Consider the following 12,426-nt stretch of genomic DNA (forward strand, 5'->3'; position numbering starts at 1 on the left):
GGGAGGAAAACCTCAGAACTTCGCTTCATCATGACTCGTGACCTCCGGAAGACACCCCACCAGTAGGCGGCCGACTTTTACTCTTTCAGCAAGTCTGGCTGCCTATTACAGAAGACAGGTGGGTCAGGGAAATAGTGTCTTCCGGATACAAGATAGAGTTCACTTCCGTTCCACCGAACCGGTTCTTCCTTTCTATTCCTCCAACACCACCAGAAAAGGCTCGTGCTTTCCACCAAGCGGTTTCCTCTCTCCTTCAATCAGGAGTTGTGGTGCCGGTTCCCGCGAATGAGAGATTCCGAGGATTCTACTCAAATTTGTTCGTAGTCCCCAAGAAAGGAGGCGGCGTCCGACCCATACTGGACCTAAAACAGCTCAACAATTACGTACGGGTCCGTCATTTCCGCATGGAGTCCCTCCGGTCCATCATTGCATCCATGGACCAGGGAGAATACCTCGCCTCCATAGACATACAGGATGCGTATCTCCACATACCAATTGCTCCCGCCCACCAAAGGTTTCTCAGGTTCGCGGTCAACCAAAACTACTACCAGTTTGTCGCCCTTCCGTTCGGACTCGCCACGGCTCCAAGAACGTTCACCAAAGTCATGGTGGCCACCATGGACGTCCTGCACTCAAGAGGCATCCTAGTCGTCCCATACCTGGATGACCTCATCATCAAGTCTCCCACTTTCAAAGACTGCGAGGTCAGTGTCTCAATCACACTAAACACTCTGAGTCGCCTGGGATGGCTAGTCAACCTACAGAAATCGTCGACTATCCCAACTCGGACTCTAACATTCCTGGGAATGGTATTCGACACCGCCAGGGGCCTGGTGCTCCTTCCCAAGGACAAGACACTGGCCATCCGTCTGGGAGTTCGCACACTCCTTCGCAGTCCTCCTCCATCTCTCCAGTTTGCCATGAGAGTCCTCAGCAATAGAGGCAGTGCCATTTGCCCAGTTTCACCTCAGGGTCCTTCAACTAGTCATACTCAGATCTTGGGACAGGAACCCCTTCTCCCTCGACAGGGAGTTCAGGTTGACGTCATCAACCAGGAGGTCCCTGCATTGGTGGCTCAAACCAACCTCGCTTACACGAGGGAAGCCCTTTCTCTCAGGACAATGGAAGATCCTGACTACCGATGCAAGCCTGACAGGCTGGGTGCGGTGCACCTACATCACAGGGCAAGTGGTCACCGAGGGAAGTGACATTGCCCATCAATGTTCTGGAAATCAGGGCCATCCTCTTGGCACTGAGAGCCTTTCATCACTTGCTTGCAGCCTCGCACATACAGATACAGTCGGACAATGCCACGGCTGTGGCATACGTGAACCACCAAGGCGGGACCCGCAGCGCCCAGGCGATGAGAGAAGTGGCTCATATCCTCCGCTGGGCGGAAGACATGAGGTCGGTACTTTCTGCAGTACACATTCCGGGTGTAGAAAACTGGGAAGCCGACTTCCTCAGCAGGCAAGGAATGGACTCGGGGGAGTGGTCTCTCCATCCCGAGATTTTTTACCAGATCTGTCAACGCTGGGGAACCCTGGAGGTGGACCTAATGGCATCCCATCTCAATACCAAGGTCCCCAATTTCATGGCCAGGACACACGACCCGCGGTCGCTCGGTGCGGATGCCCTGCTCCAGGACTGGTCCCAGTTCCGACTCCTGTACATTTTTCCACCCCTCCCCCTAATCGCCAGGGTCGTGAGGAAGATCAAGCAAGAGGGAGTTCCGACCATCCTCATCGCGCCAGACTGGCCCAGACGTACATGGTACGCCGACATCGTCCAACTTACGGCAGACGCCCCCTGGCGTCTACCCGACCGTCACGACCTTCTGTCTCAAGGTCCGTTCTTCCACCAGAATTCAGGCGCTCTCAATTTGACGGCATGGCCCTTGAAACCTGGATTCTAACCCAGGCAGGTTTTTCACCGGCAGTCTTTGCAACTATGATCAGGGCAAGGAAGCCTGCCTCCGCCAAGCTCTATTATCGTACCTGGAGAGCTTTCTTTTCTTGGTGCGAATCTCATGGACAAGTCCCACTCCCTTATTCCCTCCCGAAGGTTCTAGGTTTTCTTCAATCGGGCCTAGATGCCAAGCTATCCTTAAGTTCGCTTAAGAGTCAGGTGTCGGCGCTTTCAGTCCTTTTTCAAAAGCGCATTGCTATTAAACCGCAAGTAAGGACTTCCATCCAGGGAGTTTCCCAATTGGTTCCTCCCTACAAACGTCCGCTGGATACGTGGGACCTCAATCTGGTCCTGACAGCATTGCAAGCTCCACCCTTCGAACCTCTTAGAGGAGTTCCACTCTCCATTCTGTCTCAGAAAGTGGTTTTTCTAGTGGCGATCACCTCGTTACGCAGAGTGTCGGAATTGTCAGCACTTTCCTGCAGACGGCCTTTCCTAGCCTTTCACCAGGACAAGGTGGTTCTCCGCACGGTACCATCCTTCCTTCCGAAGGTTGTGTCCAACTTTCACCTCAATGAGGAGATTTCACTGCCATCCCTTTGCCCGGTTCCGGTTCATAGAGTGGAGAAGGCTCTGCATATGCTTGACCTCATCAGAGCTTTGCGGATTTACGTGTCCAGGACTGCACCTTTCCGGAAGTCTGATTCCCTCTTCATTCTTCCAGAAGGTAGTCGCAAGGGACTGCCGGCTTCCAAGGCTACCCTTGCCAGGTGGATCAAGTCCACCATACATGAGGCCTACCGACTTAACAGTTCCCCTCTTCCGGCCGGTATCACGGCACACTCTACACGGGCAGTAGGGGCCTCCTGGGCCATTCAGCATCAGGCTTCGGCACAACAAGTGTGTAAGGCGGCCACTTGGACTAGCCTACACACGTTTTCGAAACACTACAGTGTTCATACCCAGTCCTCAGCGGATGCGAGCCTGGGTAGACTGGTTCTGCAGGCGGCAGTACCCCAAGTCTAGGGAACTGTCAACACAATATTCGTCCACTGCTTCCCACCCAGGGACTGCTTTGGGACGTCCCACGGTTCTGTGTCCCCCAATTAGGCGACAGAGTAAAGGAGATTTTTGTGTACTCACCGTAAAATCTTTCTCTTAGCCTTTAATTGGGGGACACAGCTCCCACCCTGTTGCCCTTACGGGCCGTTGTTTACTGTTGAGTTCTCATATTGTTCTTTGAGCTCGTACATAGTAGCCTTCTTACAGGCATGGTTATGTTATTTGGTTACGTTTCTCCTTATGCTTTGGCACAAAACTGGAGAAGGCTGACGCCGTCCAGGAGTGTATACTGCAGAGGAGGAGCCAAAGTTAATCTTTTTCAGATTATGCATAGTGTCGCCTCCTAGTGGACAGCAGCATAACACCCACGGTTCTGTGTCCCCCAATTAAAGGCTAAGAGAAAGAGATTTTACGGTGAGTACACAAAAATCTCCTTTTTTTCTCTACACCTTATCTTAATGGGATTACTTTAGGCTTGATTAAGGGTAGCACTAGTGCTCTCCTGTTTGCTGAGAGTGAACTGCTGTCGAGTGGGGAGGTGTGGAGGGTGACCTGCAACAGGTTATTTGGTTTTTCAGTTACACGTGAGACATTGTGCCGAGAGATTGCATTTTTTCAATGTAAAACTTCATCAGAATAAGTTTTGGTCCCCTCACATGGTGCGCAAGCAGTGACTCGAGAGTTTATGGAGGTGGACGAAGGGAACAGATAAGATGCCATTTGGTATACGTATGGTTTGGCAAGAGCCAAGAGATCATTCCAGTGACGGTTACTTTTGTAAAAGTGAAAGCTTCAGGATATAACAAGAAAAATATAGCGTATCCTAGTCTACCATCAGCCATACGTTCAGTGCCTCATTCAGCTGAAATCACAGTGCCAGTTTTCCTTGAACTACCCTCTTTCATGGACAGCATTATGGTGAAGAACAAATTGACTGCAGTGGTGAAGATTTTGAAATTGAAGAGATCTCAATTCATAAGGGATTTGACCAGCAAGGGTTGCAATGATTTGGGCATATCAAAAATGACTTCAAAACTACTTTGAAAAGGGAGCAGAGGTATCCTATTTTCTGTCCAGAGAAAGTGCATTTCTACAATACTTTGTGACAGTAGCTTTGTGTATTGCCTTGCCATAACATACATGGTTTAATTGAGTAATTGGGAATTCCAATCTATAACTCAAAAGAATGGCGACTGTTCATTGATGGCTCAAAGGGTAACTTAAAATGTGTCCTCTTCCATAATGGTATTCATGCGGTATTAGTTGATATTTTGGCCAAAATACATAAACTTGCCAAGGGTCTTCAGTATTTGGCAAGCCCTTGCACTAAAATTAAAAGCCATTCACAGAAAAGGACATCAATTTGAAAAAATATCACAGAAAAGGGGCAGCCATACTTTCCAATGCCTGGAAATGATGAGGCCACACAGATCAGCCTTGTATAAGGTGCCATTCACAGAGATGCATGCAGATCTTTTGATCAATAGTTTGGATGTGTCCAATAGGCTGTTAGCCAGCATGTTGCACTTACCTGTGTCTGTGATGGACGCTATATGCAAGCCTAATCCATGTGCATCTATAATACTAGGCAGCCCGTCCTCACACCTTCCTTGATTGGTAAGGTTGTGCAAGTGGTTGTTTCATTGGTATTTTGCACCTGTGTTGCTCTGGCTTTTATCATGGCGACCTGCTACATCCTATAGTGCATTAAAATTTTGACCAGCTATTGATAGGTAATGCGTTATTTTTTTTTTTTTTTCTCTTGTGGACAAAGTTGTTGATACCTTTCTGTTAAATGAAAACCCGCAATGGTCTGTAAAATAACTTGAAACTGACAAGTTATTTTTCTATTTGAACTTACTGAATGTCACCTAATTAGTCATTTTTTTTTTTTCTTGAACTAAAACTAATGAAAAAGTCTATACCGAAAATAAGGTTGTACCAAAAATAATGGTACAATAAATGTAATATTTTGGTGCACAACCTTTTAAAGGGAATGTCACCTCATTTTTGGCCTATGAGAAGCGGCCACAGCCATCAGGGGCTTATCTACAGCATTCTGTAACGCTGTAGATAAGCCCCACGATGTAACCTGAAATAAGAAAAACGAGTTATACGCGTATTATACTCATCGGGGGGTGTGGTGCGGTGGGTGTCGTGGTCCGGTACGTGTCGTGATCCTGTCCGGCACCTCCCATCTTCAAGTGACTACGTCCTCCTTCTTACTTCAGCTCCTGTGCAGACATACTTTATCTGCTCTGTTGAGGGCAGAGTAAAGTACTGCAGTGCGCAGGCGCCGGACCTTTGACCTTTCCCGGCGCCTGCGCATTGCAGTACTCTGCTTTGCCGTCAATAGGGCAGATAAAGTATGCCTGCGCAGGAGCCGTGGCAGAAGTAAGAAGGAGGACGTTATTGTTGGAAGATGGGAGGCGCCGGACCACTACAGCCATCGGACCGGACCGCCCCCGGGTGAGTATAATCTAACTCGTTTTTCTTTCAGGTTACGTCGGGGGCTTATCTACAGCATTACAGAATGATCTGACCCTTAGGCGTGTGATAAATTTTGGTGCACGACATACAAGTTTATATGTTTGTCAGATTTTGCTTAGTAAATCTCCCATGTTGAATATTAATGATCTTTTTAAACTTTCTAGCATGAGGCTGCATCTGTAAAGATGTTTGACTACCTTATTGAATCCAATGGGCTGGAAACTGTTATGAAAAGATATGGTCTTGTCTTGCCTGAAGACTTAATCTTTATTAAGGAACAGATAACAGGACCCCTACCGCTGGAAGATGAAGAGCATTTTGATTCTAGTCAAAACTCATCTGTAAGTAAAATATTTGATTTAGGCTATGTACTGTTACATTGGGGCGCTTGAGGATACCTAATCTGATCAGACCACGACCCATGTAAGTGTTCGTTACCCTATTATTGGTTTCTTTATAGCCCTGGTTGGATACTATAGGTACCAGGTATTAGAGAGCAGTGGCTATTTCTAGGATTAATATATATGCACTTATTACATGGGTAAGGTGATCAGGCTTTCTTTTGATAGTGAAATCCCCTACTTTGGTGAAGTAGTGGCCTTTATACTTACCTAAATATGTATTGTAATATATTAAGTACTCTGTTTTGAGTTAATAAAGTTCATGCTTTTATACCGGCATGTTATACTGAATTTTTCTGTGGTGTTGATTCATTGATTGTAGTTTTGTGCGCCCTGTACATTTTAAGTGGGTTTGTGCATTATGTACTGTTACATGCGGGACTATATAACACAGCAGAATAATGTTGGATCATAAAATGTGAATGTTCAGGATTAGAAAACCATAGTTTTTTTAAGGGATGGTGCTGTGTCTGGAATTGCTTCTACGCCTCATTTAAGTCAATGGAGCTGAGCTGTAATGCCACACACAACACAGGATGAGTGGTGGCGATGTTTCTGAAGGAAAGCAGCCATATTTTTTAATCCTATCCAGATGTTTTAAAAATTTGAATAACATGTTAATGTGATACAGCATAGCTGTACCTCCAAACACACAAAGTTATTTACTTGCAGGTATAGGGGTAATCTGCAGGTAAATGGCATTTTAACAAAGCTTTGCTGTGTTACTGGAACAGCGGCTGTAGAGAAAAAAATGAAATTGTGTTTTCCCTGTTCCCTGTGGCCGCTCGCTTCCTTCCAGACATCGGGGAACAGTGCAGGGAACAGTCACTGCTCACTACTCAATGTATACATGGCGCCAACAGATAGACCTAGCCTCCGGATATACTAAATATGTCTGATGGTTATGATCTCCGTTTCTAGGACTTTGCTAATTAAATAGAAAAAAAGATTCTTGTATTGTAAAGTGTTTGTCATCACTTCACTCCCATCACAAACTGAAATATGTTTCTTTCATAGTGGCCTTATGTAGGTCGTCAAGAAGACAAAAGCTTTCTTTATGAGATTGTAGCCAACAAACGCAATGGAATTGATGTGGATAAATGGGACTACTTTGCCAGGTACCTGTTTATTTGCTTTGTACTTTCTGGGTAACTGTGTGTTATGTACATTTCCAATTCAAAAAATGTTGGGATGCTGTGTAAAATGTAAAGAAAACAAGAATTCAATGATTTGAAAGTTTCATACGGTAATATTTTATTCATGACGGTGTAAGATACGTGGGGAGGTAGTCATGGTTGAGGTGCTGCGTTTCCACACCCTGGCACCCAACAAATAAACCATGTCAGTGTGCAATCTCATGTAGGGTACCTTACACATTTGCTGGCTGTATGGCTCCGCTGTCTTCAGTTCTGCATACTTAGGAACAGCCGCACACAACTCAGGGGACCCTGGTTCGTTTTCACATTTAACAGTTTACTTGACAGTTGAAGTACATCAGATTGTATCAAGCAGTGTCGAGTACAGGACCCTTCATTTCTTGTTTCAGTAACATAGTACATTTCCATCAACTGCTAACGTTAAGTTCAGACTATCCATACTTGAACAGGTCCTGTTAGCCCAAGGGATATACCATCCGGCACCACAGTACTCCCGAGATCCTCTACATTCCCCTCATGCGGTTCCATGTCCAATTTCCTCTCTATGGAAGGGGTGTTTGTGCTCTCCATAGCCCCTGACTCAAGCCATAGGCTCTGGACGTTAAAGGAATGTCTGCAGGGAGACATGTATAACGTCATACCACTAGCATAATTTTTTCCACACCGTGCCTCCAACCCACTGATCCTTGAACTCACCCTAGCAACTGTCACCAATGAACTGACTAAACTAGTAACTGGTTGCCTTTTACTGGCCTTAACTCCTCCCACTGTGGGCTGGACCAATCATTAACTGACTCTTTATTCTGTCTGCCCTAGGAATTTTGTTGCTGGGCAAACTAAACCTTTCACCTGCTTAAAGGGGTAATCCCATCTCCAAGTCCTATCCAAATATGTAGTATGTGTAATAATAATATTAGCAAATACCCCCAATTAGAAATGTAGTATAGGTTTTTGCTGTTTCTCTTCATGTGCAGGACCTTGGGTATCCTTGGTTATAACCACTAGAAACTAGCTAACTCACTATATCAGTTGTATTTCATATTGTGTTTCATCTGACCAGTTTTCCATTTTTTCTGTCCATTTTGGTTCATCGGACCAGTTTTCCATTCTTCCTGTCCATTGTAAACGAACTTACGCCCAGAGAAGACTACAGCGTTTTTCTATTGTCTAAATCTTAGTAGCCCCTAACTAGGCCGTGGCGGTTGGCACCCTAAAATTGCGTAAATGGCATCCCTGCTTAAAGTAACTAAGCACTATGTCCAAAATATTCCGTAACAAGGCACCTGAAAGATAAAATATGGAATGTTAAGTAATCAACTAAACCTATTGATTTCATGTGTATGGGAATTGCATTAAGGACAACATAGTAAATGACGACATGATAACTGATCACAAATAGAATAAATCACCATTAAAAAAAAAAAGGAATACCTTATTTTTTGGATTATAAGACGCACTTTTGTTCCCCCAAATTTTGGGGGAAAATGAGGGGTGCGTCTTATAATCCAAATGTGTGCTGTAGAGGAGGGGGCAGCTCTGGAGTGGTGTCAGGGGGCTGGGGTGGGCTGGCTCTGGGCTGCAGAGACAGTGGGAGGTCCTATGCTCCCGTTCATTAGGCTCATGTAATATTCACTGCACCCGCTGTCCATGACCTTGGTGCTGAAGCTGCACCGAGTTGGTGGACAGGGGAGCAACACATATTGCATGTGCCTGCACTCTCCCTCCACTGCCCCGTCATTTATAGTCCCCTTCTGATGATGGCTCCGTGCTCCCAGCTCTCCCCTGGCTCTTCCTATGTCTGTGCCAATAGGACATGCGGTTACGTGACTCCCAGCATGCAGCACTGCGGTCATGTGATGGAAGGTCCTGCAGCTACAATGAAATGCCTGTATGAGCAGCTCCTGGATGTCAGCACAGACACAGGAAGAGCTGTGGGGGAGCTGGGAGCATGGAATCATCATCGGAAAGTGAGTTAACTGTTATTTTATCATGTGCATGCTAGCAGCACAGAGGGGCATATCCAGGATGTGATGTGGGGGCCATGTGCGTGCCAGCAGCACAGGGGTGCATATCCATATCCAGGATAGGATGGGGGAGTTATGTGCGTGCCAGCAGCACAGGGGGGCATATCCAGGATGGGATGGGGAGCCATGTGCGTGACAGCAGCACAGGGGGGCATATCCAGGATGGGATGGGGGGGCCATGTGCGTGACAGCAGCACAGGGGGGCATATCCAGGATGGGATGGGGGGGCCATGTGCGTGCCAGCAGCACAGGGGGGCATTTCCAGGATGGGTTGGGGGGCGCATGTGCGTGCCAGCAGCACAGGGGGGGCATATCCAGGATGGGATGGGGGGGCATGTGCGTGCCAGCAGCACAGGGGGGCATATCCAGGATGGGATGGGGGGCCATGTGCGTGCCAGCAGCACAGGGGGGCCATATCGAGGATGGGGTGGGGGGGTCACGTATGTGCCAGCAGCACAAGGGGGGCATATCCAGGACTGGTTGAGGGAGCCATGTGCGTGCCAGCAGCACAGGGGGGCATATCCAGGATGGGATGGGGGGCTATGTGTGCGCCAGCACAAGGGGGCAATGTGCCAGCAGCACAAGGGGGCCATGTGCCAGGATGGGGGTTTAATAGATACCAGGATGAAGGACATATATATGATTTGTAAGACGGACACTGGCATTATAAGACAGACCCCCATTTAACATATAAAAGATTTCTCTTTTTCTTCAACAAATTTGGGGGTGCGACTTATCAGGTGCGTCTTATAAAATGAAAAATACGGTGCAAGTCTACAAATTCATGTTATAATTTTGATGCATTCCCCCCCCCCCCCCGAATTATCGGATTCACCCTGTGGTAGCATTCAAGCCTATACAGAATGCACGGGTGAGTCGCACTGCAGAACAACCCCTCTTCACCAATGAGTGGTCCTCCATGCGGCATGTGTGTGCCATGTTGCGCTGCTTAGGCCTGTTTCACACTTCCGTTTTTGTGTCCGCCAAACGGATCCGTTTCCGTTTTTTTGACGGAAACTGATGCAAACGGATCCGTTTTTTTGACGGATCCGCGGTAACCGCTAATGGAAGTCTATGGGACAAAAAAACGGATCCTGCAAAAAATTGGCGGATCCGTTTTTTTACGGAAACCAACGGATTTTGACGGATTTGAAAAAACGGAAGTGTGTAACAGGCCTTAGAATATGTCAGCAACTGGAAACACTACATGCAGTGATGGATGAGGAAGATGGAGAGGAGGAACAGGGACCATTTGCAATGTCGTCAACACAAGTGACCAGCCAGGGGACAGTTTTGGAGAATGAGGAGTAATAACAGTTCACAGCATGGAGGCTCTTGGAGCAGCGCTCGGGCATCTGGAACGTGGATGGAACGTGGATGGAGGGATGATAGTGAGGACCCAGACGATACACCTCCCACCGTGGACAGCCTGTCATTACCTCTGGCCAGCCTGGCACACATGAGCCAATACATGGTGTAATGCATGTGCAATGATGGCCAGGTTGCCTGTATTGTCACCAGTATAGAATACTGGGTGGCCGCCCTGCTGTATCCCCACTATAAGAGAAGCTTGCAATCATTGCTTCTGTCACTGTGGTGGGATAAAAAAAGTCATTACAAGCAGACGCTGGTAGAGGCACTGCTCATGGCTTTCCCACATGACAGTTGCGGCGCATTGAAGTCGGATGGCGGAGGAGGAAGTCTCCCACACAGCTCTGGCATCGCCACCACCTCAAAAGTCAGGGTTAGCATGGCCGCACAGCCTATCTATGTGCAGTCAAACATCTCATACACATGATAAAAAAAACCCACCTACTCTCCTCACTCCGGTTCCCCAGCCTTTCTGCTTCTGCATCCGGTGCACTGACTCTCCGCAGTGCACAGTTGACACGATGAAATGACATCATCGCATCCTCTGTTTCACGTGCTGATAGGTGGAAGAAAGGGCCGGCAGCCCCTCCTCCACCAACGTATTCATCGCTGTCTACGTCCTAAGGCCTCTTTCACACTTCAGTTTTTTGTCTCAGTTGAAATCCGCCAAAAAGGCGGAAAAGCGGATCCGTTCCTAACTGATGTGAACGGATGTCACAGGATCCGTTTTTTGACGGATCCGCAGATTGAAGAATTTTAAAGGAACCTCTGGCGAGAGAATTTTTTTCCTCTGCCAGAAAGGATTTGAGGGTTAATTTTCTCCCTGACTTCCTTTCTCCGGGCATGCGCACTGGAAAATGCGGATCCAACAACAAAAAAAACGTTGCACCGTCCGTCCAGGCATGCCTGCGGATGAAAAAAATTTGGCGGATCCTCACAAATAATTGCCAGTAATGCAACTCAATGGGGAAAAAAACGGATCAAAAAAAAAAAAATGGCTGATCGTTTTTTTTCAAAACCTGGCGGATTTCGACTGTCAAAAACGGAAGTGTGAAAGAGGCCTAAGGATGCAGGTGGTGGGGAGGGCACGGTGCGGCCTGTGGGCCACTGTTTTCAGCCCCTCAGCTGTCTCTGTCCATGGGCAGGACTGGAGCTGCAAGAGGGGGGCCAGATGTGGCCTGCGCACCGCACTTTGCCCAGGTCTGTTTTAGATCACCAAGGAGTTCACCTATACATTTCCCAAGTTCTTTCCTAGTCTTTAGGGTGGCACCAGTGCCTGTTGTCCAGCATTTTGCAAACTGCCCAAATGAATTGTCACGTACAGGGCAAGCTTTCACACTTGATTGTCCTAGTTCTTTCATACTTTTTATTCATGTTTTACATTTGTTTCTTAATAGGGACTGTCATCACCTAGGTATTCAAAACAACTTTGATTACAAGCGATTTCTCAAGTTTGCTAGAGTTTGTACGATCGGGAATAAGAAACACATATGCACCAGAGAGAAAGTGAGTATTTGCCATCAACTAAAGACATGGCTAGTGAGAGAAATCCTGTCCTTCTCAGGATAGAAGTAAATATAGCTGTACTAATGGCAATGGGTTCTGTCTGTGATTTTGTCTAAGGCCTTTTTAACATTTTGATTAGTTATTTTACATAAGTAAGTCAAAATCTAGATGGCATCTACAAAGGGAAATTCTAATAGGAGGCCTAATAAAACGTTTATTTTCTTTGCATATGCCAACAATATTTGCACTATAATTGTTTTATCATTGTTACTAAACAGGATAAGTAAGCTTCAATATATATATTTTTTTCTTTTGTAGGAGGTTGGAAATCTGTATGATATGTTCCATACACGCAACTGCCTTCATCGTCGGGCATACCAGCATAAAGTTGGCAACATCATTGAAACAATGTAAGGCAGGTTACCATAATTCTAGATTTTATGAAGGTTCCTTGTGTTTTCTTATGCCACGCCTAAACATTTGTTCTCCAAAAAGCTGACCAGCACC

General features: G+C 46.7%; 1 protein-coding gene across 2 annotated transcripts in view; it reads left to right on the forward strand.

Annotated features, from left to right (window-relative positions):
• Positions 1-12,426, forward strand: part of SAMHD1 (SAM and HD domain containing deoxynucleoside triphosphate triphosphohydrolase 1) — a 138,622-nt gene that overhangs the window by 72,133 nt on the left and 54,063 nt on the right. For both annotated transcript variants that reach the window (XM_073559372.1, XM_073559373.1), the window contains 4 exons: positions 5,625-5,801; positions 6,879-6,979; positions 11,811-11,919; positions 12,238-12,329. In XM_073559372.1, the coding sequence (XP_073415473.1) occupies positions 5,625-5,801; positions 6,879-6,979; positions 11,811-11,919; positions 12,238-12,329 (479 nt within the window). The remainder of the gene's footprint in view (positions 1-5,624; positions 5,802-6,878; positions 6,980-11,810; positions 11,920-12,237; positions 12,330-12,426) is intronic.

This window comes from Dendrobates tinctorius, unplaced genomic scaffold (assembly GCF_039654945.1).
Source record: "Dendrobates tinctorius isolate UK_male_01 unplaced genomic scaffold, ASM3965494v1 ptg000270l, whole genome shotgun sequence".
Classification (NCBI taxonomy): domain Eukaryota; kingdom Metazoa; phylum Chordata; class Amphibia; order Anura; family Dendrobatidae; genus Dendrobates; species Dendrobates tinctorius.